General features: G+C 48.6%; 1 protein-coding gene across 1 annotated transcript in view; it reads right to left on the minus strand.

The window, feature by feature from the left end:
* Nucleotides 1–529: 529 nt before the first annotated feature.
* PRCP (prolylcarboxypeptidase) overlaps nucleotides 530–27,876 on the minus strand; it is a 37,461-nt gene continuing 10,114 nt past the window's right edge. The window contains exons 2-9 of the mRNA XM_056858528.1: nucleotides 17,713–17,853; nucleotides 17,507–17,608; nucleotides 16,783–16,964; nucleotides 14,617–14,774; nucleotides 13,751–13,923; nucleotides 8,643–8,807; nucleotides 7,130–7,317; nucleotides 530–743 (exon numbers count right to left, since the gene is read on the minus strand). Coding sequence (XP_056714506.1) covers nucleotides 530–743; nucleotides 7,130–7,317; nucleotides 8,643–8,807; nucleotides 13,751–13,923; nucleotides 14,617–14,774; nucleotides 16,783–16,964; nucleotides 17,507–17,602 — 1,176 coding nt within the window. The 5' untranslated portion in view covers nucleotides 17,603–17,608; nucleotides 17,713–17,853. The remainder of the gene's footprint in view (nucleotides 744–7,129; nucleotides 7,318–8,642; nucleotides 8,808–13,750; nucleotides 13,924–14,616; nucleotides 14,775–16,782; nucleotides 16,965–17,506; nucleotides 17,609–17,712; nucleotides 17,854–27,876) is intronic.

Here is a 27,876-nt window from a genome sequence, read left to right on the forward strand (position 1 = left end):
TCCACCTAGCCCACACAGTTCGCAGAATTACCCTCTGCGAATCTGTCTCATCTTCTTTTAAAGCCATCAAAACACCACTGGCTGCCAGTGGAGCTGGGGGCAAGTTACATAACATCAAGGTTCTCATTCCTAAGAACATGGGTGATTGGGGGTGAGTGCGAATTGGACCTACTTTTTTCCAGAAAGCATCCCAGAATGGATGAAATGGCACACACGCTGGTGCTTGTATTTTTCTGGAACCGATGCCGCAGTAGTGGCAGCATTTTCCTTAGGGGGGGGTTAGGGGGGAGCTGCCTAAATGCTGACTGTGCTATTTGGCAGGCCGCAAAAGGGCAAAAAGGGCAACAGGAACAGACTGGGGTTGCCCAGTAAAAACCGCCACCAATTTTTGCCGATTTAGATCCACAGTCCTCACTCAATATTTCTGAGAGCTGCCTCTCAGCCTGGACAGCTCAACGGGTCAAGCTCTCTTGAGTTCCCGGATGAAGTCAAGGGGAAGTCCCGCCCACAAGAGGCGAAAAGGTCCAGGTCATTTCCTGCGTTTTTCCTGATCGATCTTCTTCACCCACAGCTTCATGAAGTGAACCTCCAGCATCCGGGCTTGCAGAACAGAGTTGGGGTCAAAAGGGCTGTTGGAGCGCAGGTCAAGGTGGTGGGCCCCTTCCGGGATCACGACGGCAACCAGGGTGTCCGTGATGTTCTGCGTCACTCCGCCCCCAGACCAGGGGTCAAGCCCGCCATTGCTAGGAGGAGAAGGAAGAATGACATAAGTCACACCTGGGAGCACAAGCACCGCGCTTGCAAGCGAGGAACGCCCCAGAAATCATTGGCCCCTTGACGGTGCCGTGGAGAGGGTCACTCAAGGCAACCATTGTGAGCAACTCACAAGAATGCAGGAAGAAGGAAGGGAGGAGGAGAAGAACGAGAACAAGGAGGAGGAGGAGGACAAGGAGAAGAACGAGAACAAGGAGAAAAAGGAGAACAACGAGAACAAGGAGAAGAAGAAGAACGAGAAGGAGGAGAAGAACGAGAACAAGGAGGAGGAGAAGGAGAACAAGGAGAAGGAGAAGAAGAACAGGAGGAGGAGGAGAAGAAGAAGGAGAACAAGAAGGAGGTGAAGAAGAACGAGAACAAGGAGAAGAAGAGGAGGAGGAGAAGAGAAGAAGAAAATAAGAGGATGAAGAACGGAGCCTTGTTTACTTACGTGAGGGCTCCTTCTGTTCTGGGATCGAAGGCATCTTGCAGACTGTGGGTTTTACCATCACATGCCCAGGGAGGCAGGACTAAAGCTTCACTTCCTGTCCTCCTGGGCGGGAAAACCTCCCAATCCCAGTTTTCGGACTCGCTGAGCTAAAGGAGACAGGTAAATGCAAGGAAAAACAACACTATAGAAAAAACAGGTGTAATGAATAAGAACTAGTGAAAGGAAACATTAAAACCGTTTAAACATTGAAGAATATTCCTTCCCATGCGCAAGATGGCGGTCGAAGGAGCCATAAGCTTAACTGGAATTGATTTGATCAGAGTTAATGAACTGATGAGTACAGCTAACGTCTGGAGGTTAACGAACTCTTGGGCGAGCAAGATGCCTTTGATCCCAGAACAGAAGGAGCCCTCATGTAAGTAAACAAGGCTCCGTTCTCGTTGTGGGCTCTTCAGGTATCTTGCAGACTGTGGGATCTCCAAGAGCTAATTAGTCTGGGTGGGTCTATTTCTCCTCCACGACGGGCTGCAGGACCCTTCTGCCGAAGGCTGCATTGGCAGACGCCATGGAGTCAATTTTACAGTGTCTGGCAAAGGTGGAAACCGAGGCCCAGGTGGCTGCCCGGCAAATTTCCTCAACTGATGCTTGTCTATCGAAGGCACTCCTTACAGAGGGGGCAGTAATGCCAGCTGGCACCTGAAGCTTGCTAGATTTGTACGACTCGGCAATACACTGTCTAATGGCGTAACTAATGGCCGACCGAGACATCTTACAGCCGCGGTTTGGGTTATTCAGGGAAATAAAAAGTGATTCTGAACGCCTAAGGGGTGAAGTACGCTTAATGTACACTCTGAGGGTCCTATGAAGATCTAGTTTGTGCCACACCTTCTCTTTTGGGTGGCTGGGGTTGGGACAAAAGGACGGAAGCTGAATTTCCTGCTTGCGGTGAAATATGGAGTTCACTTTAGGAATTAATGTGGGGTCAGGGAGAAGTACGACTTTGTCCTTATGAAAGACACAAAAACCTTTTCGTACGGAAAGAGCACCCAGTTCGGAAACCCTCCTAGCAGAGGTAACGGCTGTAAAGAAAATCGTCTTCATCCTCAGCATTTTTAAAGAAATCTCCCTAGTGGGCTCAAAGGGAGGATGAGTTAATGCTGTTAACACCACGTTAAGCCACCAGGTGGGAAAACGGTGAATGGGTGGTGGTCTAGTTTGAATAACACCCTTCAGAAAGGTTTGAATGTGCGGATGTCTAGAGGGTACAATACCGTCCACCGATGTGATAACCGTGGAAATGGCCGCCACCTGTCGACGTAAGGTGGCTGCCCTGAGGCCTTGCTCTGTGCCATCATGTAGGAACTCCAAGATCCTAGAGACGTCAGAAGTCAGGGGATCAGCATTCTTATGTCTGCACCAGAGGACAAAGGCTTTCCACGAGAAGTCATATATTCTTCTGGTTGAAGGTTTTCTGGCCTCGATCATGGTATTAACAATCCCGATGTTGTATCCTTGACCTATAAGGTTGCTCGGCTCAATTTCCAGGCAGCTAAGCAAAGCCATTGAGGGTCTGGGTGATACGGTCCCTGGATCAATAGGTCCAGGATTGGTGGAAGCTCCCACGGTTGTTGGACTGGCATTTCCTTGAGGCTGGGAAACCATGGTCTCTTTGTCCAGTAGGGAGCAACTAAGATGATCATGGCTCTCTCCTGTCTTATTTTCCTTATCACCTTCGGGAGTATAGGGGAGGAAAGGCAAAAAGAAGAAGGCCCTTGGGCCACGGAGACATCAGTGCGTCCATCCCCTCTGCTTTTGGGTGGTGGTACCTGGTGAAAAAGCGAGGGAGGAGATGGTTTTGCTCGGAGGCAAACAGGTCCACTGCAAGCTGGCCGAATCTCTCTCCTATCTGAAGGAAGATGGATCTGTTGAGAGACCATTCTCCTTCGTCTACGGTCTGACGGCTTAGCCAATCGGCCTGGAGATTGAGGACACCCTGATGTGTTCCGCCGCGATGGAAACTACATTCTTTTCCGCCCAGGACAATATCAGGATAGCTTCCATGTGAAGCCTCGATGATCTGGAACCCCCGTTTGTTTAGGTGTGCCTTGGCAGACACATTGTCCGTGCGAACAAGAACGTGGCAGCGAATGAGTAAGTCCTGAAAGTGAATCAGGGCCAGGCGAATGGCTCTGAGCTCAAGGACGTTTATGTGAAGTTTCTTCTCTGACCCTGACCAGATACCTTGAGCGATGTTGGATTTGCATGTCGCTCCCCATCCCTCCAGACTGGCGTCTGTGAATAGTTGGACCTGCTCCCCTACTAGGAAGGGAAGGCCCTTGTCGAGATTCTTGTGATTGCACCACCACGGGAGACTGTTCCGGAAGTCTTGATTCCAGGCTATGGTCTTGTCTATCTTTCTGGCAATCAGGTGCTGATGAGGTTGAAGAAGCCTTTGCAGCGGTCTCGAATGAAACCTGGCCCAGGGAACACAACTTAGATAAGACACCATTAATCCCATGAGTTTGACAAGGAACGTAATTTTTCCCTTGTTGACTCTGATTAGAGACTGAGCTATGGATTTTATCTTGGAAATTCTGTCTGGAGGTAGGAGGACTAGATTCTGTTTGGTGTCTAGAATGACTCCTAGGTGTTGTAGTCTTTGTGTCGGAATAAGGTGGCTCTTTTCTAAATTTATCAAGAGGCCATGTTCTGTCAGAATCTGGATTACACTGTGTGTGTGAGTTAAGGACTCCTCTCTGGATCTGGAACATATTAGAATGTCGACCAGACAGGGAAAAACTCTGATTCCTTCCTGTCTGAGGTTGGCCACTAGTGTTACTAGAATCTTTGTAAAGACACGAGGAGCTGATCCCAAGCCGAATGGGAGAGCCCTGAACTGGAAATGTTTCCCGGCATAGAAAAATCTCAGGAATTTCCTGTGGAGAGGGTGAATTGGGACGTGAAGGTAGACTTCTTTTAGATCTAAGGATGTCATGAAATCCCCCAGTTGAAGGGCATCTACAATTGGACTTCACCGTTTCCATCCTGAATTTCCTGTATTTCACTGACCTGTTCAGTTGTTTTAGGTCTAAGATGGCCCTCCAGTACCCGTTTCGCTTGGGGACGGTAAAAAAGATTGAGTAGGTCCCTTTTCCAGACTCTAGATGAGGGACCGGCTCTATGGCCTGAATGGAAACCAGGTGATCTATGGCTGCCAGGGTTCTTAAATGTTTTTCTTGTTTCAAAGCCCTCAGGGATTTTAGAAACCTGTCCTTTGGTGTGTTTACAAATTCTATTAGGTAACCTGAGCACACCACTTGGGCTACCCATGTGTCGGTGTGGGGTGGAATCCACTTGTGACTGAAATTTAGTAGCCTTCCCCCCACTGCTATTGAGTTGGCGTCATTGTTTTGTGCTCTTGGAGAACTTGTCTCCTTTGGCACTGTATTGTTGCTGCTGTCCCTGTTGGGGACGAAAAAATCTGCCCCCTCCCCTCCGAAAGGAGCCTCTGTTATTGTTCCAGCTACCCCTTCTCTGCTCTGGTTTGAAGCGGTTAAGGGTGTGAAAGGATCTAAAGCTGGGATACGAGGAAGATTGTCTTCCATCTTTCCTGTACGATCTTGGTAGGACTTTCTTTTTGTCCTTGTCTTCGACAAGTATCTTTTCCAGTCTTTCCCCAAACAACTTACCCCCCTGAAATGGGTAAGAAAGGGTGAGGGATTTGGTCTTGAATTTATTTTACTATGGTCTCAGCCATAGGGCCCTTCTGACCGCTATGTTGGAAGATAAGCCTCGAGCTGCGAAGGTCATCGAGTCTAGGGAACCATCTGCCATAAAAGCCGCCGCCTTAGTCTGTTTAGCCCGTCAGTGATCCTGCGGTTGTCCCCAGAATATAGCTGGGCTATTTTTCTGATCCAGACTATGGAGGCTCTGGCCATAATGGAGGTGGCTGCTGAGGCTTGAATGGCTAAGGCAGAAGATTCATGGACCTTCTTGGTTAAAATCTCAGCTTTCCTATCCATAGGATCTCTTATATTTCCCATGCCATCCTCGGCAGGGAGGTCAGGAGAATGGACTGCCACAACTGAGGCGTCTATTATGGGGTTTTTAAAGAGTTCCATGGCTTGTGGGGCCATGGCATACATCTTTTTGATGTTGGCTGGGAATTGTCTGTTGGCTAAGGGTTTATCTAACTCAGCTCTGACCTAATTTTCAAAGAATTCTGGAAAGGGAATGGTATGGACATGAGAGGGAGATCTGGGAAAAAATTCTTTGGCTCCCTTTTTCCTGGACATTTTTGTCTCTACTGCAGGCTCAGGATCCTCATCTAAATCTAAGGCTACCAAGGCCTTACTTAAAAGATTCTGGAAGTCCTCAACCCCAGAGAGGCGTGGCTGTTGCTCCTCCAAAATAACTGGAGTATCGTCCTCAGATTCATACTCTCCGTCCTCTCTACTTTCCCCTTCAGAGTCAGCAATATTGGAGGAATCATCCTCCTGAGTAATTCTGGGTTGACTCTGGTGAGTAGCCTTTCTGGCTGCTTTGGTTGGCCACAAGCCCCTAAGGGGTTCCTCATTACCCTGATTCTGCTGATCAGGCTGGTTCTGGGAGAGAGGATTACTCCGTGAGCTAAATCCCAAATTCTTAAGAAAAGGTGAAATGGAGTCACTAAAGGCTTGAAGCATATGCGACTGCCTTTCTAATACCCCATTAAATAAATCAAAGGCTTCCCTGCGGGATAAGGGGGACTCCGGATCGGTTATGCTTACATTACTCCCAGAATCTGAGGCTGGACTCTGGGTAGATGATCTTTCCGCTCCCTGTCTGGTATCGGCCCTCTCGCTGTGACGAGCGGCCCTTTTGGAGCCATTTCCAGGCGGGCCGGAGGCGTGCACCTTTTTTGGTGCGCTGGGGCTGTCCGCGCCGAGTTCCGCAGAACCGCAAAGGCGGTCGTTGGAACTTTCCTTCCGACTCTGCCCTGTTGAGGCAACGAGGGCTCGGTCGTTGTCTCCCTCGGAAAGGAGCTCCTCTTCAGAATCGCCACGTTCGCCCGCCAACTTACTCACCAGAGCAAAGTGGGGGGGGAGGAGAAACAGGAGGGAATTTTTTTTTTTAAAAGGTTCAGAGCGGTCTTAGGAAGAAATAGGAGAAAATAGATGGAAAGGATAGTAAAGAAGAAGGAAATTTCCCAATAGGTCGTCCTTTAACGGAGCCGACTGGCAAAGCTGCCTCCCTTTACAAAGGAAGGACGGAAACTGGGATTGGGAGGTTTTCCCGCCCAGGAGGACAGGAAGTGAAGCTTTAGTCCTGCCTCCCTGGGCACGTGATGGTAAAACCCACAGTCTGCAAGATGCCTGAAGAGCCCAGAATGAGAAGAGCTGGTTTTTATATGCCGACTTTCTCTACCACTTAAGGAAGAATCAAAGCGGCTTACAATCAACTTCCCTTCTCCTCCCCACAATGAACACCCTGTGAGGTAGGTGGGGCTGAGAGAGCTCTAAGAGAGCTGTGACCAGCCCAAGGTCACCCAGCTGGCTTTATGTGTAGGAGTGGGGAAACCAATCCAGTTCACCAGATTAGCCTCCACCGCTCACGTGGAGGGGTGGGGAATCAAGCCCGGTTCTCCAGATCAGAGTCAACCGCTCCAAACCACCGCTCTTAAGCACTACACCACGCTGGCTGAAGCTGCCCCATGGAGAACCGTTGCCAGTCTGAGTAGGCAATACTGACCTTGCTGGACCAAGGGTTTCGTTCAGTATAATACAGCTTCAGGGACTCATGTAAAGAGCACAGAAAAGCAACCTCTTACTGGGGATGGTACTGTTGGCAGGGAGGGGATCTATTCATTCAAAGGAGTCTCAAGCCACAGGTGGGTAAAAGGGTTTCAAACTCAGTTGCACAAGGCATGAAACATGGGCGCCTCACCTGAAGAGAATGTTGCTGTGCGAGCTGATGTTTTTCCCCCCAAAGGAAGTGGGGATCCATGAAGGACGAGGTCTCACGCCCCACGCCTTGAAGCACTCATCCGAGTAGGCCTGGAAGTTCCACTTCTGAGGCTCGAACATGTCGTTGACGCCGTCAGAGCACATGGGCATCACCATTTCCGTACATGCCTGTGCAGAAAAGGACATGGGAGGGGAGGCAGCACATTAGTTTCACGCGCGCATCTTTGCCAGGTATTGATGCAGGGCTTTAAATATACCCATGCCTGCAGCAGGGGCATTCCACAGCAATTCGAACTTTACGCGCCACCACTGCCAAACAAGGAAGTAGAACAGTGATTGCGTCATGGCTGGGCGTACGGCAGATCACCAAGGCGATCAAAATGTGGGATTCACTGCCATAGTGATAGCCACAAACAGACTGCTTTAAAGGGGGATTAGACAGATTTATGATGGGGTCTATCAGTAGCTACTAGCCATGGTGACTACAGAAAGACTCCATATCCAGAGGAAGTAAAAACCTCTGAATCCCAATGCTAGGAGGCAACATTGGGGAAGGCCTCTATGCCCTGTTGCTGGACCTCCAGAGGAACTGGTTGGCCACGGTGCGAGATGGGATGTCGGACTACACGGACCTACTGGTCTGATCCAGCAGGGCTGTTCTTATGAAGTGGATGAACTTTGACGGAAGTTGCACACCCTGGGCTGCACTTACAACAGATATGTCAACAAAAGACAATCTTATTGTATCAGGGAAGCGAAAGCAGGGTCAGGGTCTCAGGTCTGTACCAGGAAACTTAGGTCTGTGTAGTCCAGTGGTTAAGAGTGGCAGACTCTAATTTGGACAACCAGGTTCGATTCCCCACTCCTCCACATGAAGCTTGCAGCGTGACCTTGGGCTAGTCACAGTTCTCTCGGAACTCTCTCGACCCTACCTACCTCACAAGGTGCCTGTTTGGGGGTGGGGAGAGAAGGCGATTGTAAGCCATTTTGAGACTTCTCAAAGGTAGAGAAAAATGGGGTATAAAACTCGTCTTCTTCCACCCACTTTCTGAATGGTGGAAATACCGGAATACTTGCAGGGCTGCTGTACGAGTCACAAAAGATTTTTTTTTAAAGGATGCTTTGAATATTGCAAGGCCTAGTTCCCACACAAAAGAGCCCCATGGCACAGAGTGGTAAGCTGCAGTACTGCAGTCCAAGCTCTGCTCACGACCTGAGTTCAATCCCAACGGAAGTTGGTTTCAGGTAGCCGGCTCAAGGTTGACTCAGCCTTCCATCCTTCCGAGATCAGTAAAATGAGTACCCAGCTTGCTGGGGGTCAAGGGAAGATGACTGGGGAAGGCACTGGCAAACCACCCCGCAAACAAAGTCTGCCTAGGAAACGTTGGGATGTGACGTCACCCCATGGGTCAGGAATGACTCGGTGCTTGCACAGGGGACTTTTACCTTTAGTTCCCACTGCCAAGGAACTGCAGAGGGAGGGACGTGCATACCTGGTAATACCAGCCCTGCATCCCGAGGCTCTGCGTAGCTGTCTGAGATAAGCTGAAGCACGACGTATTGCCGGAGTAGTTGTAATAGACGTTGACAGCCTGGAAGATGTTTTTCAGCAGGGCTTTGTCAGAAAGTTTGGGTTGCTGCAAGTATTTGCAAACCACCTACAGGTAGAAAAAGGGGAGGGGAGAAAGTATCCATTCAAAAGAGGAGTCGGGATTGGTCCATCAAACTCTGTATTGTCTACTCAGACCAGCAGCGGCTCTCCAGGGTCTCAGGCAGGAGTCTTTCACATCACCTACTTGCCCAGTCCCTTTAACTTGAGATGCCGAGGATTGAACCTGGGACCTTCTGCATGCCAAGCAGATGCTCTACCATTGAGCCACGGTGAATAAAACCGGAGGCCAGTGTATTCTTAAAGGTGAACAAACTTTATTCTAACGTAAGATTTCATGACTCAAGAGCTCACTCCATTAGATGCACTGGCAAGCAGCTCAGTCCCAGTACAAAAGAATATATGGATATATATATTTTAAAAAAGCATTAAGAGTTGTGATATTCAGAAGGCAATGTTTTTATCTTCCAGAGCTGCTGATCTAAAAGTTCTTACAAGGGGAGAATCCAACAAGAAATTGGTGGTTTTGAAATTCATTAGCAATTTTAGAAAATGCCCCTTCCCAAGGCAGTTTAATAGGGACCTGGGATTCCTAACTCGCTATAGGCATTTACATCTTACATTCCAAACCCTTTATAGGTCTCAATTACTTCAGCTATAGGACTGTAACCTCCTGTCTTATTCTGAATATCTCGACTTGCTCAAGGGTTTATGTTTTGCCTAAGTAACCGCTGGGAGTATTTCGAAACTACCTGGAATGAACCAATGACTTTTCGGACGGGATCTTGTTTTGCACCAGCCGGAAAACTCCCCTTACCCACCCACTTTTCTGTTCTGTATTCAAATAGACATGCTGGATCCATTTCAATGTTTGTTGATGAAGCAAACTCTGACTCACAAACGCTTAGGCTGGATACAATGCTGTCAAACCTGAAAAGTGCCACGGGACTCCCACGGCCCTGATGAGGATGGCCCAGGTGAGCCTGATCTCGTCAGATCTGGGAAGCTAAGCAGGGTCAGTACTTGGGATGGGAGACCACCAAGGAAGACTCTGCAAAGGAAAGAACTGGCAAACCACCTCTGCTTCTCACTTGCCTTGAAAGCCCCTTGCTGAGGTTGCCATAAGTTGGTTGTGACTTGATAGCACATACAGTTGTTCCACCCTGACCTGGACGGCCTAGGCTGGCCCGCATCTCATCTGAGCTAGGAAGCTAAGCAGGGTCAGCCCTAGTTAGTAGTTGGATGGGAGACCACCATTAAGGTCCAGGGTTGTTACAAAGAGGCAGGCAATGGCAAACCACCTCTGAATGTCTCTTGCCTGGATAGCCCAAGCTACCCTGATCTCGTCAGATTTTGGAAGCTAAGTAGGGTCAGCCCTGGTTAGGACTTGGATGGGAGATCACCAAGGAAGCCCAGGGTTGCTATGCAGAGGCAGGCAATGGCAAACCACCTCTGAACGTCTCTTGCCTGGATAGCCCAGGGTAGCCTGATCTCAGCAGATCTCGGAAGCTAAGAAGGGTTGTCCCTGGTTAGTACTTGGATGGGAGACCACCATTAATGTCCAGGGTTATTACACAGAGGCAAGCAATGGCAAACCACCTCTGAATGTCACTTGCCTGGATAGCCTAACGGCAGGTTCCCCACGATGCCCCACATGCACAAAATTATTTAAAATATTGTTTAAAATTACCTTCCAGCTATGTGTATAAGGTGTATATAAAACATAAATGAATTTTGTATTTAGACTTCGGTCCCATCCCCAAGATATCTCATTATGTAGATGCAAATATTCCAAAATACAGAAAGATCCAAAATATGGAACACCTCAGGTCCTAAGCATTTCGGATAAGGGATACCCAACCTGTACAAGTTTTACATTTCATAATGTGTTTTTTTATTGATTGTTTCTCTCTGTTGGTAGCCGCCCTAAGCCTGACTGTAGTCAGGCTTGGTATGGAGAGAGGACAGGGAGAAGCTTTTCTCCCTCTCTCATCATACTAGAAGGTGGGGTCATCTGCTGAAGCTGGAAGGTGAGGGATTCAAAACAGACAAAAGGAAGTATTTCTTCACACAACGCATAGTTAAATTGTGGAACTCCCTGCCCCAGGATGTGGTGATGGCTGCCACCTTGGAAGGCTTGAAGAGGAGAGTGGATATGTTCATGGAGGAGAGGGCTATCCATGGCTACTAGTCAAAATGGATGCTAGTCATGATGCATACCTATTCTCTCCAAGATCAGATGAGCAGGCCTATTACATTAGGTGCTATGGAACACAGGTAGGATAATGCTGCTGCAGTCGTCTTGTTTGTGGACTTCCTAGAGGCACCTGGTTGGCCACTGTGTGAACAGACTGCTGGACTTGATGGGCCTTGGTCTGATCCAGCAGGGCTTTTCTTATGTTCGTATTAAACAGGGGTGCCAAAAACTGGAATCAAAGATCTGAAAGAGGACGTGTTGATGGCTGCCAACTCGGAAGACTTGAAGAGGAGAGTGGACAGGTTCATGGAGGAGAGGGCTATCCATGGCTACTAGTCAAAATGGACGCTAGTCATGATGCATACCTATTCTCTCAGGATCAGAGGAGCAGGCCTATTACATTAGGTGCTATGGAACACAGGTAGGATAATGCTGCTGCAGTCGTCTTGTGGGCTTCCTAGAGGCACCTGGTTGGCCACTGTGTGAACAGACTGCTGGACTTGATGGGCCTTGGTGTGATCCAGCAGGGCTTTTCTTATGTTCGTAGGAAAGGGTGGGATATAAATCTCATAAAATAAAATGAACTACATTTAGATATATTCCAGGCCTACCCAGCCCAACAAACAGCTTCTCGACTGGAAGGCCAAGGATGCCCAAGAGTGTCTTTGCTGGCATAGATATGCAGCGTGGAAGTTAAAGGGAGTTGTGTTTAAGGCCATGCTGCCTTCCGCAGCCAGCAGCTAGGAAAGGGGTGGGAAACAGAGAAAAGCCCCCGCTTGCCGGAGGTGACCCTCCACTCACATTTGAGCGGATTAGCCAGCTACATTCAGCTGTTTGAACAGATCCCTTGCCCCTAAGCTCTCTATACACCTCTCCCTCCACAGTTTGGATAATCACATTACTTTTGTTACTGAAGCCGGCTCAGTTTCAAAAGGGGAGGGGGGAAAGAGTCAGCTAATGCAACGGCTGATGCCACCCAGAGAGATTGCACACATTCAAAAGCAGAGATTGAAAGCAGAGAAGGAAAACCGTCTCAGGTTCGCGCACCGCTGAACCTAAGCATCTCGAGGAAGGCTGGGGGGGGGATTGCAAAGGTCTTCAGCAAGACATGCCCGTTTGGGACTTCTGCAGGCCTTAAAAAGCAAGTGGTGGATGGGTGGAAGAAAAGGGGAGGGGGGTGAAGAGACCTCCTTAAAATAAAGGAAGACAGCATTTCTGGCTTAAAAAAATGATCACAGCCAAGTAGGAGTGCCAAAGCTGCTCCCATGCCAGTACCTGCTAATGCTGCCAAGGCAGGAAATGGAATTAAACCAGTACAATTCACGGCGCTCAACATCCCCCAGAAAAATCCAACAGTGATTACCCATGCACCCCCAGCAAGATCCTACTAAGTATGCATTCAAAAGGAAGTCCTGTTCAGAGAAGCTTACTTCTCTCTATCCCGGGCCATTTTTATTCCACTTGTCAACACCCAAACTTCCTCCTAAGATGTTTCTCAAGCGAATCCGAACACTGATGATCAAAAGGAGACATTCCTCTGAATACAGATACCCAACCGGTCTGGATCTAGGTATTTGGGGAGGGGAGGGGGTCTCCTCTAATCCAGCCATCAACTGGATTTCAGCATAAAACTATGGAGAATTGTTTGCCTCTATTTTTTCTTTTAAATCCTCTCTACCCCTTGCAATAAAGATCCCGCTTCCTCACAAGACTCGAATGAGTTGTTCCCTATTAATTTGTGTGGCCCTGAATATAGTCTTAACCCAGGGGTGTCAAACTCAATTGTTATAAAGGCCGGATATGACACAAATGTCACTTGGTCGGGCCATGCCTTGCCAGCCCAGATGAAGTGTGCATATGTGTGTGTGTGTGTGTGGGGTGTGTGTGTGGCTGCTGCAGATGGCTTGCGGTCCGGATAAGAGCTCTCAAGGGGCTGGATCAGGCCCACGGGCCTTATGTCTGACACCCCTGTCTTAACCTGTTTACTAGTAAGGGTGGGGCATGTGTGCACACATTCATTCATTTTACAGTTAAAGATGTACTAATTGCTTTCTTTTTCACGACTGCAGTTTAATGATTCAGGACTGTGATGGTACAAAAGAAAAATGTTAACAAGGAGTTAACAGGAAGTAGAAGTCCCCTTTATAAAAGGGGGGCATTGAGGAAAGTTAAAATGATGAAGGATCGAATGGAAGCCTCAATTTAGTATTACCAGTTACTGCCGCAGTTGCATTTTTAATTTAATTTTTTAAGTCTCCACAAATCAGGTTCGAGTAAAAAACACATTATCCAGAGTCATGAATGAACAGATATCAGTTCAACACCTAGTGTGGAAGCTGTCCAGGTCAACCAGAAGGGGCTTAACATTTCCCATTATTGAATCTGTGGCTGCCATGTACAGTTCCTAAGATAAAGCGGCAGGGAGCCAGCATGGTGTAGTGGTTAAGAGCAGTGGTTTGGAGCAGTGGACCCTGATCTGGACAACAGGGTTCGATTCCCCACTCCTCTACATGAGTGGCGGACACTAAGCTGGTGAACTGGGTTCGATTCCCCACTCCTCCACATGCAGCCAGCTGGGTGGCCTTGGGCTAGTCACACTTCTCTCCGGACTCTCTCACCCCAGCCTACCTCACAGGGTGTCTGCTGTGGGGAGAGGAAGGGAAGGTGATTGTAAGCCGGTTTGATTCCTCCTTAAGCGGGAAAGAAAACTGGCATATAAAAACCAACTCTTCTTCATCTAGCAGAAGGGGGTGGGAAACCTGACACAGAACCCACCTCACCCATTGTTCAGTTACCTGAATAGGCCAGGCAGGGAGTGGCTGCAAGAAGTTGGCCTTGTAGGGGTAATCCACCATCGCCAAATTCACCCACGTCTCTGTCAGCCAGCCTTTGAAGTTGGCCACATCCTGCGCGGTGGTCAGCGGACTGCACAGTCGAAATGCACAAGTCAGCCACCGGGTGCCTGCCGCTGAAGAAGAGAGAACGGAGGTGAATGCCAAACCAATTCGCCTGAACTACATACAGGCCGCACCTGGGACGCTTGGGGCCCTTTGCACCCAGGAGCACGTGACATTGCCTTCCGCAGGGTCAGAGCGTAGGCTAGTCTAGCCCTGTGTTACCCACTCCAGCCAGCAGTGGCTCTCCAAGGGCACAGGCCAAGTGAGAGAATCCAGGACATTCAACATGCAAACAAAGCTGCGGTCCTTCCCCAGTAATGCCCTATTAAAGCAGTTTGAAATCAGCGGGGTCGTGAACTTCCTGACACTGCCCCAAGAGAACCCTGCTGAGTTTACAGGTGGGAGGGCATGAAAATCTGTGCAGGGTCTGCAAAGGGAGAGGCGGGAGATCCCTGTTTGCGGCAACCAAGTTGCTTCCGATTCACGGTGACCCTATGAATCAATGTCCTCCAAAAAGTCCTATGCTTAACAGCCTTGCTCCGGTTTTGCAAACTGAGGGCTGGGGCTTCCTTTATAGAGTCACGATCCATCTCTTGTTGGGTCTTCCCCTTTTCCTGATGCCTTCAACTTTTTCTAGCATGATTGTCTTTTCTAGTGACTCCGGTCTTCTCATAATGGGACCAAAGTACGACAGCCAGGCATGAATACTTTAAATAAAAGACATGCATTCCGGCAGAGCATCCCCCTTCTCGCTCACTGCCTACCTGTGGAAGCCAGGCGGTCAATGGCGGCCCAGGAATTCCGGATGTTTTCCGAACAGTAGTTCCCGCTCTTTTGGAAGTCCTGAGTCACTATGTTATAAAAGGTGCCGCAAGAAACCAAGTCCTCAAATTGCCAGATGGGAGCCGAAGCCGCAAGAGCTCTGGGAATAGAGGCGAGACAGACAGAATCCAGTTACTAAGCAGATCTCATCAAGCGCCTGGGGAGAAAACACACCCTGCATGTTTCAAGTGGGCAGCCGTTTTGGTCTGTAGTGGAAGAGCCAAATTCAAGTCTGGTAGTATTTTAAAGACCAACAAGAAAGGAGGAGGAGGAGGAGAGATTTTTATATGCTGACTTTCTCTACCACTTAAGGCAGAATCAAACCGACTTACAATCACCTTCCCTTCCCCACAAGACACCCAGTGAGGTAGGTGGGGCTGAGAGAACTCTAAGAGAGCTGTAACTAGCCCAAGGTCACCCAGCTGGCTTCATGTGGACGAGTGGGGAAACAAATCCAGTTCACCAGATTAGCCTCCACCACTCATGTGGAGGAGTGGGGAATCAAACCCGGTTCTCCAGATTAGAGTCCACCGCTCCAAACCACCACTCTTAACCACTATACCACGCTGGCTCCCACAGCATGAGCTTTCGAAAGTCACCGCTCCCTTCATCAGATACCCTGCATGTGTTTAAGCGCTTGACTCGGATTCAAACTCCATGTCAACCTTGAGTGGAGGGCGGCTCCCTCCATGGCCACTTCAGCTCTTTAACCCTGGTAGATGGTCAATCCACACATTCACTCACTATGTGTTTAGCCTGGAGAGGAGATGACTGAGAGGTGATATGATAACCATCTTCAAGTACTTAAAGAGCTGTCATATAGAGGAGGGTGCCGAGTTGTTTTCTGTTGCCCCAAAAGGTCGGCCCAGACCCAAAAGGTTGAAATTGAATCCAAAGAGTTTCTGGCTAAGCATTAGGAAGAACTTTCTGACAGAGTGGTTCCTCAGTGGAACAGGCTTCCTCAGGAGGTAGTGAGTTCTCCTTCCTTGGAAGTTTTTAAGCCGAGGCTAGATGGCCATCTGGTCAGCAATGCTGATTCTGTGAAATTAGGCAGATCATGAGAGGGAGGGCAGGAAGGGATGAGTCAGTGTTTGGCTCTCGTGGGTCTTTCTTGCATGCTGAGGGTAATGCCGATCGTCACTTCAGAATCAGGAAGCAATTTTCCTCCAGGCCAGATTGGCCAGGGATCCTGAAGAGGTTTTGCTGCCATCTTCTGGGCATGGAGTAGGGGTCACTGGGGCTCGGGGGGGGGGAGGTAGTTGTGAATTTCCTGCATTGTGCAGGGGGTTGGACTAGATGACCCTTGTGGTCCCTTCCAACCCTATGGTTCTATAAGGGGAGGGAGAGCGAGAACACGGGCCTGGACCCTCAACCCCACCTGCCGAGTCATCTGCATGGGGTGAATCTGTGGAGGAAAGGTCTGTGTGCCCCCTATCAGTCATCAACAGCATTTGGAAAGCAGCTTTGCTGATCAAGGGGAACGGATGTAAGTGTGGGGACTTCCTCCACGCGTTCGCTCAGTGCAGATGGTTCTGCGGTCCCAGAGGCGGGCAGCAGTGCCAGCACGCTCGTGCCCGCTCCCCCCTCCCCCCCCACACACAGTGAGTCAATATGTGGGTGGGTCGCCTGCACAGCCCCCTCACTGGAGAGACCCACAATAGTTATTGAATGTGAAGAAGGTGAGCACCAGACAAGGGACCTTTTTGGCTGTGGTGTCTGAGTGTGAAGTGCCGTCAAGCAGCTTCTGACTTATAGCGACTCTATGAATTAAATGACCTCCAAAATGTCCTGTCATTGACAGCTTTGCTCAGGGGTCTTCCGAACTGAAGGCCGAGGTTTCCTCTATCGAGTCAATCCATCTTGCTTTGGGCCTTCCTCTTTTCCTCTGGCCTTCAGGTTTTCCTGGAATTTCAACCTGTTGGTTCTAGTCCAACCTGCTGGGGCAACAGAAAACAATTCTGCACCCTCCTCTATATGACAGCCCTTCGAGTACTTGAAGACGGTTCTCATATCGCCTCTCTTGAACATTTCCATACTGTACAACGAATTACCAGTTTTTTCCCAAGAAATCTCCTTGTCTTTATTAGAGCTTTATTCCCGGCACTCACCCAGCAACTACGTGGGGATATTTCATTCGAAACCAAGCCGCAAGCATCCCTCCGTATGACCCCCCTATGGCAATGGCAGGGGTGTCCTGGGCTCCTGGGATAGTCTTCTTCAGATGCTGAACGAGGACCGCGAAGTCCGCCAGCGCTTGCTCCGACGTCAGGTAGTTCAGGTACCTGGCATCCTGAAATAAGAGGGGAGGACGGCTGCGTTAACAGAAGAGAGTCTGAAGCCCCTCCCTCCCCAGGGATTGGCTCTGTCGCACCACTCCTCACACGGCTCGAGGGAAGAGGCTATATTTAACAGGATGCTTTACCATATAGAGATCAGTTCCCCTGGAGAAAATGGCCACTTTGGCAATTGGACTCTAGGGCATTGAAGCTCCTCCCCAAACCCCCCCTTCCTCAGGATCCACCCCAAAAACCTCCCGCAGGTGGCGAAGAGGGACCTGACAACCCTACGTCATTCCGTCACATTTTTGGTTGGCTCTGCCTCCTGTGGCAGCTATATTGTGGCTGGCTCGGCCTCTTAGAATCACAGAGTTGGAAGGGCCAACCAAGGTCATCTAGTTTAACCCCCTGCAGCCTCTAAGGCTGTGCCCACCACTACATCAGAATTTCAAAGAGCCCACAGGCTCAAAAAGGTTGGGGATTCCTGCTCTAGACGTTAAGAGCTTTAATTTTTCTGCAGAACTGGAAGCTAATTCTGCTGGGGGAAGGTACTTACATCGAACGATTTGTTTCCGAAGGGCAGAGACACCCCATAGTATCGGTGCTCAGCAAAAATCAAGATGGCGCCAAGCTCTTCAGCTATGTTCCACATAAGACCCTGGCAGAGAAGAAAAGGGATTTTAGACCTGCAGGGGGGTACCATTCTTAAATGCAACAGAACCCGAATGTTGAGGAAGAGGAAGAAGCCAGAGTGATGCGCACCGTGTTGTTCGCAAACCAGGTAATGTCGCCTTCGTTGCCAGTATAGAAAAGGATGGTCCCCTCATCTGGCCTCCAGTGCTGGTCTGCTACGAGGAAGCGCTGCTTGAACGTGCCGTCTTCAGCAAAGCCAAAGTGGTCTATCTGCAGGGACAGAAGAACAGAAGAAAAGCCATGCTGGATCAGACCCAGGCCCATCAAGTCTGTTCACATAGTGGCCCAATCAGGTGCCTCTAGGAAGCCCACAAACAAGACGACTGCAGCAGCATTGTCCTGAATGTGTTCCACAGCACCTAATAGAGTAGGCATGCTCCTCTGATCCTGGAGAGAATAGGTATGCATCATGACTAGCATCCATTTTGACTAGTAGCCATGGATAGCCCTCTCCTCCATGAGCATGTCCACGCCCCTCTTAAAGCCTTCCAAGTTGGCGGCCATCACCACATCCTGGGGCAGGGAGTTCCACAATTTAACTATGCATTGTGTGAAGAAATACTTTATCAGTTTTGAATCTCTCCCCCTCCAGCTTCAGCAGATTGCTGCTGGATTCTTGCTCTTTTCTACAGCCTCTGGATGTTTCTATCTGGAAGCTTGAGTCCACTTCCAACGCTCATTTTTGGAAGAGTTGCAAACAGCAGCTGTGCTGAAGCAGAACCCCGACTGCTTACGCACCCTGCCTGCGTTAACAGAGATCGAACCCTATGTTCACATGAACAAAGGCTGACACTGCCAGTTGCTCTAGGGAAGGCTTCAGACAGCGGACAGCACCTTAACAATATGCACAGACAGCACAAATGACGTAATGGCAACTGCGCCAAGACATCCAGAGTTTCTACCCTGCTAGTTTCAACATCTCTAGAACAGGCATCTCTTGAACAATATTAAAGAGCGCTGCAAGCTGCAATTTTTTAAACTATATTTTACTTCTATTTCCCATCAAAATGGAACATGGGGATCAAAAACCTACACATACTACAATTAATGTTTAATAACCATGCTCCTTGGGGATGGGATTCTCAGCTGCGCTGCAAGCAAGCACAGTGGAAGAAGATGAAGAGTTTGTAGTTATACCCCGCTTTTTCTCTACTTTTAAGAAGTCTCAAAGCAGCTTACAATCACTTCCCCTCCCCACAACAGACACCTTGTGAGGTAGGTGGGGCTGAGAGAGTTCAGCAATAACTGTGACTGGCCCAAGGTCACCCAGTAGGCGTCATGTGGAGGAATGGGGAATCTAACCCGGTTGTCCAGATTAGAGTCTGCCGCTCCTAACCACTTCCTCACGCTGGAGGGGTGAATTCCTGAAACCATTGGCTGCTTTAGGAAGATGGGGGGAAGCTATGCCCCTCCCCAGTATTCTCCATCATCCTTTTGTGAATCTATTTCCTTTCCTTCGTGGTTGCATTCTCCTATTTCACGATGGCAGTGCTGGAGAATTCATCAAGCTGTGATTAAAGAGGGGGCAAAACAGGAGGATACCCCACCCCCTAACCATACCATTCTGCTGCAGGATCCAAGCTTATGGGAATACTGTATTAAGGACAGATCATGGCTGGGGCTCAGTTTCCCGAGTTATGGGAAAGGCCCCCGAGATTCCTGCTACTGGTACATGACCCCAAGGGCAAAAGGGCACATTCTGCCTGCATTATTCTCTTGCTTGCAAAAAGTTCAGGGAAGGCACAGGATATCCTCCTGCAGTTTTGAAGTCCACACCAACAAGCCATGAATTTTCTTATCTTTTTCTTTTTTAAGGAGAATAACTCCTTAACAAGAAATCAAGATTTTTCTTGGGAGGTGGTGTGCTCTCCTTCCCTGGAGGTTTTTAAGAAGTTAGATAGCCATCTGTCAGCAGTGCTGATTCTATGACCTTCGGCAGATGATGAGAGGGAGGGCATCTTGGCCATCTTCTAGGCATGGAGTAGGGGTCACTGGGTGTGTGTGGGAGGAGGTAGTTGTGAATTTCCTGCATTGTGTGGGGGTTGTGTAGATGCATTTCCTGCATTGTGTAGATGACCCTGATGGTCCCGTCCAACTCTATGATTCTATTTAAAAAGAATTGAGATGACAGCAACAGGGGAGACCGATTCTTTACCAGCCAGATGCCCCAAACATTTTAGCATTAGTAAGGAAGGAAGGTGCTTCGATGCCCTTGACTGATTTTGCTTTCCTTTCGGCATCTTTTCTAGCACTATAATGCCATACTGCAAAAAAGGGTCATTGTAACCATATACAGCATTCTAAACACTGCCGCACCATTCCACCATGCCTTGTTTTCAATATTAGGAAAGGCCTCTTCTTTCCCCAAAATCCATGGCATAGGACAGTGGTGGCGAACCTATGGCATGCGTGCCAGAGGGGGCACTCAGAGCCCCCTCTGTGGGCACGCGCGCCGTCACCCCAGAACAGAGTTCGCCTGAGTTCGATACTAGAAAGCCAGAGGGACGTGGGGCCGGGCTGCTCCCCTCCCCCTCTCCACACGCGCCTGAGGGCATTTCTCACATCATCCGCCCCTCTGCCCAGCAGCCCAATGGGAGCGCTTCCTCCCTCCCGTCACATGCGGCAGGGCGGCTCACATGCGGCATGAGGGTGCGGCGCAGATGGCAGCCTGTTGAGTCTGTGGCGAAGGTGATTCCCGTGGTGGGGTTGGAGAGGAGCTAGGTTGGAGGGCAGCATAGCTCACAGCGTGGCATAGCTGGAGGGGAGCAGAGCACTCAGGCCAGTATTCAGGTTAAATTGCCGTGTTGGCACTTTGCGATAAATAAGTGGGTTTTGGGTTGCAGTTTGGGCACTCGGTCTCTAAAAGGTTCGCCATCACTGGCATAGGATTTCCTTTTAGATATGTAACATGCAGTGCACACTGCATCGTAGGTGGAGACTGAAAGTCTGCCGTTGTTCATTTGTGTGTTATCGCTCTTGTTTAACTGCTGATACAGGTATTCTGGTGAGAGAGTTACACCTTTGCTTTCTGATGGTTCAATGTACACAAAATTATTAAAAATACTGTTTAAAATGACCTTCAGGCTACGTGTATAAAGTGCATATAAAACATAAATGAATTTGGGTCCCATCCCCAAGATATCTCGTTATGCATATCCAAAAATTCCAAAATATTCCAATATAGGGAAAGATCCAAAATACGGACCACTTCTGTTCCAGAGAAGTCTGGATAAGGGATACTCAACCTGTACAGTTTAAGGGCTGCAGTATTTTATTTGCCACAGCCCTCAGGGGAAAATACAGGTTGCTTCTGGGTTTCCATCCTGATGAGTTATCTAGTTTCAGACCCAGCAGGGCACTTGGAAGTAGCTGCCAATTGACACATTAACACACTGCCAGCGTGGTGTAGTGGTTAAGAGCAGTGGTTTGGAGCGGTGGACTCTGATCTGGAGAACCGGGTTTGATTCCGCACTCCTCCACATGAGTGGAGGAGGCTACACTGGTGAACCGGGTTTGATTCCCCACTCCTCCACATGAAGCCAGCTGGGTGAGCTTGGGCTGGTCACAGTTCTCTCTGAACTCTCTCAGCCTCACCTACCTCACATGGTATCTTTTGTGGGGGGGAGGGAGGTGATTGTAGGCCGGTTTGATTCTCCCTTAAGTGGTAAAGACAGAATATAAAAACCAACTCTTCTTCTTCGTCTGCACGCATGTCTTTGGAAACAATGAGGAGGCTGCTTATACATAACCCCACCCATATTGTAATATACAGAGGTGGTTAACATGTGCGCGGCACCTGTGCTTCTTAACTTCTAATCCACTATTGTCTCCCAAAAGCACAATATCATCATCAAGTGCCTGAAGCAAAACAAAAAACAAAAAACCCACATCATCATCAGGTCATAAAAACAGCATTGTAAACAAGGCAGCATAGGTGTTATATAGGTGTATTCGTGATAAGTATAGAACACACATGTTTTCAGGCATGTGTTAAGAGTTACACTCGTGGGCAAATGGCCGTCAGCCAACTCCTTAATATTAGGTTTGGTTCCCATTTATCGTGTGCCTTGTTTTTAAGGGCCCAGAGATGAAATGTATTATCTGGGATTTCGTACTTAGGGCAGTGTGAATCAGATACAAGAGCTTTCTTCCACAGGATGTCATAAGCCACTGGCACGTAGCGAAAAGGGGCAGCTTAAAACCCCAGTAACTCCAAATGCACCCCCTCCCCTGTGATTTATACATCATTCCCGGGGGGGGGGGGTGTATATGCTCCCCATTGAGAACACTGTTCTATTTACACCAACTTGGCTGCACGGTGCAGTGGTTAAGAATGGTGGTTTGCAGTGGTGGACTCTAATCTGGAGAACCGGGTTTGATTCCCCACTCCTCCACATGCATGGAGGACACTAATCTGATGAACCTCGTTGGTTTCCTCACTTCGCCACATGAAGCCAGCTGGGTGACCTTGGGCTAGTCACAGCTCTCTTAGCCCCGCCAAGCTCACAGGCTGTCTGTTGTGGGGAAGGGAAGATGGTTGTAAGCCAGTTTGATTTTTCCTTAACTGGTACAGAAAGTCGGCATATAAAAACCGACTCTTCTTCTTCGCCATCAAGTCACATCTGACTTATGGCGACCCCTGGTGGGGTTTGCAAGGCAAGAGACGTTTGGGAGTGGTTTGCCATTGCCTGCCTCTGCGTCACGACCCTGGTATTCCTTGGAGACCTCGCATCCAAATACTAGCCAGGGCCAACCCTGTTTAGCTTCTGAGATCTGATGAGATCAGGCTCGCTTGGGCTATCAGGGTTTGTTTGGGTTTTTCTGCCGTCAAATCACAGTGGACTTAGGGTGACCCTGTAGGGTTTTCAAGGTGAGACTTTGGGAGGTGGTTTGCCATTGCCTCCCTCCATGTCACAACCCTGGCATTACTTGGATATCTCCCATCCAAATACTAGTCAGGGTTAGGGCTGAGTGTGCGTGACTGGCCCAAGGTCCCACAGCAAGCTTCCATGGCGCAAGTAGGGGTTTGAACCTGGGTTTCCCAGGTCCTACTCCGACACCTTAACCACTACACCACACTGGCTCTCTAACTTGGCTATAAGGGAGGTATAACCACATGACTGTACTATGCAGATCAAGTTTCTAGTACCCAGTGAAGATCCAATTCTGACTCCCTGCTAATGGGAAACCAGCCTTGGCAATGCGTACCCTTTCCTTTATTCCACGTGGTTTTTCCTTTCTTCCTTCCCAACCTCGGCCACGATTAGCAGAAACGTGGACGCCAATCCAAAAAAGACATTAATAAACCAGATGCCCTTTGTAAACATGGTTGCAAACCCACTTGAAACTATTATTTCAAGTTCCCTCAAGGGAATTATAATGTACATCTATATACTTGCACAATAACGTAAGGCCCGAGGATGGGGTAAAGCGAGGCGAGTTGGCGGGCTAACTCCAGATATACAAGCCAGTGTTTGTGCAGAGCAAGCATTAGATCTGCATGGGGCCATGGCCTCAATCTGTGTGATGTGGGACTAAGAAACATATTTCAGTGCCACCTTCTCCACATTTGGGAATCTTATTCTCTAGGGATTTTTTTCTGAGTACTAATGAAACTCATAGAATCACAGTATCATAGAGTTGTAAGGGACCACCAGGTTCATCTAGTCCAACCCCCAGCACAATGCAGGAAATTCATTGCTACCTCCCCCCCCCACTACCTGTGACCCCTACTCTATGGCCAAGGTGCCCTCCGTCTCATGATCTGCCTAAGGTCATAGACTCAGTATTGCTGACAGATGGCCATCTAGCCTCTGCTTAAAAACCTCCGGGGGGAAGAGCTCACCACCTCCCGAGGAAGCCTGTTCTACTGAGGAACCCCGCTGTTAGAAAATTCTTTCTAATGTCTAGACAGAAACTCTTTTGATTTAATTTCAACCCATTGGTTCTGGTCCGACCTTCTGGGGCAACAGAAAACAACTCGGCACCATCCTCTATACGTTTGATTCAGCTGTTTGAAAACAGAAACCTCTACTGATTTTACAATTTTATTTTTAAAATGGAAATTATGTTGCCTGTATTTTGGCTCTCTTTCACTTCCTCCCGTAACTTCCTTTCAACTGCACGCCACAAGCTTAACTTGGTGACGCTTTCTCCCATACATAACTAGTCTGAGATAGTGTGAGACACCCTGATCTAAAACTCAAGATTTCCACAGTGATGGAATTAGAGAGCCAGCGTGGTGTAGTGGTTAAGAGCGGTGGACTCCAATCTGGAGAACTGGGCTTGTTTCCCCACTTCTACAAATGAAGCCAGCCGGGTGGCCTTGGGCTAGTCATAGTTCTCTCCGAACTCTCTCATCCCCACCTACCTAACAAGGTGCTTGTTGTGGGGAGAGGAAGGTAAGGCAATTGTAAGCCGGTTTGAGACTGCTTAAAGGTAGAGAAAATTGGGGTATCAAAACCAACTCTTCTTCATTTTGCCTGTTAAAGAATGGCTATTTTGAGGTAACATTTTGCCAGTACAAGAAAGGCCCGTTGCTTTGATGAGATCATGCAGAGCTCATGTCTTTTCACCGGCTTTGAGTTTATTTATGCCTTCACTTCTAGTCTGCCTTTCATTAAAATATAACAAAAACCATTAAACTTCCAACAATCATTAAGCAGCTCATTACATGCACTCCTAAAGAGCTGTGTGGCACATTTTATTATTTTATTCTATATTTTACACATTTTACAGAATGGACGTTAATAGGGGAACCCTCCCAACCTGCACCAGGTGAGGGAAAGAATGCCCAGGTGTGGGCAGCTTGTTTGTAGGGTGGCACCTTCAAAAGGCTCCCCAAAAGATCTTCTATTGTCCTTTCAGGATGAAAAATCCAGCCGAAAGGCTCGGTCAGTGATAGCTTGTCCACAACGCAGGGATATTTTTAACAGGCATTATGATGTACCAGCTCTTTCCATTCCAAGTTTTTGATTAGGGAAGGATGCTTTTTCAGTGGCCGCTCTGGATGGGTTTCCTTTTGTTTGGAATTCCGCTGGGGTTTTAATTACAAACACAGACCACAGATGTCCCCTTATGACTGACCACAGATGGTTTAGTCATTCATGAGATACTTGTAGCTCCATCGGCATCAGAATCCCAGGGCAGCTCAGATTTAGGTTGACCTATGTGGCCCAGGCTCTACTCTGGAAGGAATTCATAATCTGAAGAGTTTTGCGGTGAATCCAAAAGATTGATGGAAACCATGCCACTGCAAGGGGATCTTGCACAGATCCTTAAAGAAAGGCTTCAAGTTACTCAGTTAGATGGGCAAGAACTGCCTGCCTGTTTCCAACCACAGCATCTGCAACCTACTGGGGTTGGGGCAGCCATTCAGTAGGAATTGTGGAACTTCCTGCCTCAAGATGTGATGATGGCTGCCAACTTGGAAAGCTTTAAGAGGGGAGTGGATATGTTCATGGATGAGAGGGCTACTCATGGCTACTAGTTAAAATGGATACTAGTCATGATGCATGCCTATTCTCTCCAAGATCAGAGGAGCATGCCGAATATATTAGGTGCTGTGGAACACAGGCAGGATGGTGCTGCTGCAGTTGTCTTGTTTGTGGGTCTCCTAGAGGCACCTGGTTGGCCACTGTGAGAACAGACTGCTGGACTTGATGGGCCTTGGTCTGATCCAGCACGGCTTTTCTTATGTTCTTATGCTGGGCCCCCATGTGCGATCAGCCGTGTCACACACTGACCCCAGCTGAAGAAGAGTTGGTTTTTATATGCCGACTTTCTCTACCACTTAAGGGAGACTCAAACTGGCTCACAATCACCTTCCCCTCCCCACAACAGACACCCTGTGAGGTAGGTGGGGCTGAGAGGGCTGTGACTAACCCAAGGTCACCCAGCTGGCTTCATGTGGAGGAGTGGAGAAACAAATCCCGTTCACCAGATTAGCCTCCGCCACTCATGTGGAAGAGTGAGGAATCAAACCCGGTTCTCCAGATCAGACTCCACCACTCCAAACCACCACTCTTAGCCGCTACACCACACTGGCTATTGCAGCTGCTTGTAGATAAAGAGCTCAGCTGCCTGAGAGAGTTCTGAGAGAACTGTGATTGGCCCAAGGTTTGAGAAGAAAAGATGGTTTTTGTAACCCGCTTTTCTCTAGCTTTAAGGAGTCTCAAAGCAGCTTACAATGGCCTTCCCTCCCCTCAACCCCACAACAGACACCTTGAGAGGTAGGCTGGTCTGAGAGAGTTTGGAGAGAACTGTGACTAGCCCAAGGTCTTCCTGCTGACTATCTGTGTAATCAGACAAATAGAAACAGAGCCATTTACTCCACTGCATTAGGAGCTGCCTCCAAACTGTGTCTACGGACTGTATGCATTTCTGGGAAAATTGTGGCTTCTCGCTTCCTCCTCCCGTAGCTTGAGAGGCCAGAAGCAGCATGCATCTCTGGCCCTTGAACTAAACGCCTGGTATCCTGAACTTTGAACTGTAAAGGTTTCAGCCACTGCTGACTGAAGGACAAACCTGGCTGTCTGTTAAGTAGCTGTGCTGGGTAAGCTCTTCCTGGTCACGAGTTCCTTGCAGACAAAGATTTTCTTAGAGAGAAGTTTGCAGTAGGGACTTTTTGGAGCAAAAAATGCCTGCCCATGCAGCACGCTCGTGACTACTTAAGCTTCCTGTAAGCTACAGTTTTGATACAGGACAGTGAAGTCCTGGAAAAATCACTCATTTTGTAAACAACTATGTGTGTATTCTCTCTCTTTGAAGCGGTGGATTCTGACCTGGAGAACTGGGTTTGATTTCCCACTCCTCCATATGAGCCGCAGACGCAAATCTGGTGAACCAGTTGGTTTTCCCACTCCTACACCTGAAGCCAGCTGGGTGGCCTTGGGCTAGTCACAGTTCTCTTTGAACTCTCTCAGCCCCACCTACCTCACAAGGTGTCTGTTGTGGGGAAGGGAAGGTGATTGTAAGCCGGTTTGATTCTTCCTTATGTGGTAGACAAAGTCGGCATATAAAAACCAACTCATCTACTTCTCATGGGGTACAAAAGAAAAAAAAAAGATAATGAAATAAACCAAGCTATCCATTTGGACCAATTTCCTCCCATCACCTTGGAGATGGAAAGTGCTGTCAATTCACAGCTGACTTACGGCAACCCCATAGGTAGGGTCTTCAAGGCAAGAAACGAACAGAGGTGGTTTCCATGTCCTCTCTTGGCGTAACATCCCTGGACTTCCTCAAGGGTCTGGTCTCCCATCCAAGTACTGACTAGGGCTGCTCAGTTTTCAAGATCTGACGGGATTGGGCTGGCCTGGGCCATCCAGGTAAGGGCCCCACCCCCTAAGCCTAATTGGGAGAAGGGGCAATCAGACACAAAGAGAAGGATTTTCCCCCTCGTCCAGCCTCTGGTTCGCTACACAACGCGCTGGGCAAGTAGGTGATGGGAAAGACTTCTGCCTGAGACCCTGGAGAGCCGCTGCTGGTCTGAGTAGACGATACTGACTTTGATGGACCAAGGGTCTGATTCCATAGAAGGCAGCTCCATGTGTTCAACGCACAGTCCACAACTAAAGTCAGTGTTTCAGTGCCACCAGGAAAAGTAGTAAAGGGGATGCAGCTACCCCCTCTTCAACCAGGGGAGGAAGAAAGATAATTAAGCTACATCTGAGGGAAAAGCTGCCAATGAAGCAGGAAACTTTTCATTTCCACACATCCTTAAGAGTCGGGCCTGCAAGGTGACCTCCAGACCAGTGCATAAAAATAAAGTTTCACTGAGAAAATGCAAACAAGTACTTCCATGCTTTCCCAGTGGCTATTGTTTCGACTTCCCGCTCCTTTTGTCTCGCCGCATCCTTAACTCGAACCAGGACACCACAAAAGCATCTGCCAAACGCAACTCAAGTGAGTAACCCAGACTGTCACACGCAACGGAGGAAACTTGTAAAGTTTACACTGTGGATGATTCCATGCATGAGACGTGTGACTGTAAGCAAAGGGGACAGACACTTCAGTCTGAATATACAAATGCAATGAAAACACTGGCGCAAACACAACACCAATAAAAGCTATGTTTTATTTATTTTTCATATTTGTAGTCTGCCCTCCCCAGCAAGCCGGCTCAGGGTGGATATCATTTTAAAAACTTTACAAACATATAATAGCAATAAAACTGTCAATAAAATCAAGCCTTAAAATAATCAGAGATGGCATATAAATTCCGCTCTACTG

The sequence above is a fragment of the Euleptes europaea genome, chromosome 12 (genome assembly GCF_029931775.1).
Source record: "Euleptes europaea isolate rEulEur1 chromosome 12, rEulEur1.hap1, whole genome shotgun sequence".
Taxonomy (NCBI): domain Eukaryota; kingdom Metazoa; phylum Chordata; class Lepidosauria; order Squamata; family Sphaerodactylidae; genus Euleptes; species Euleptes europaea.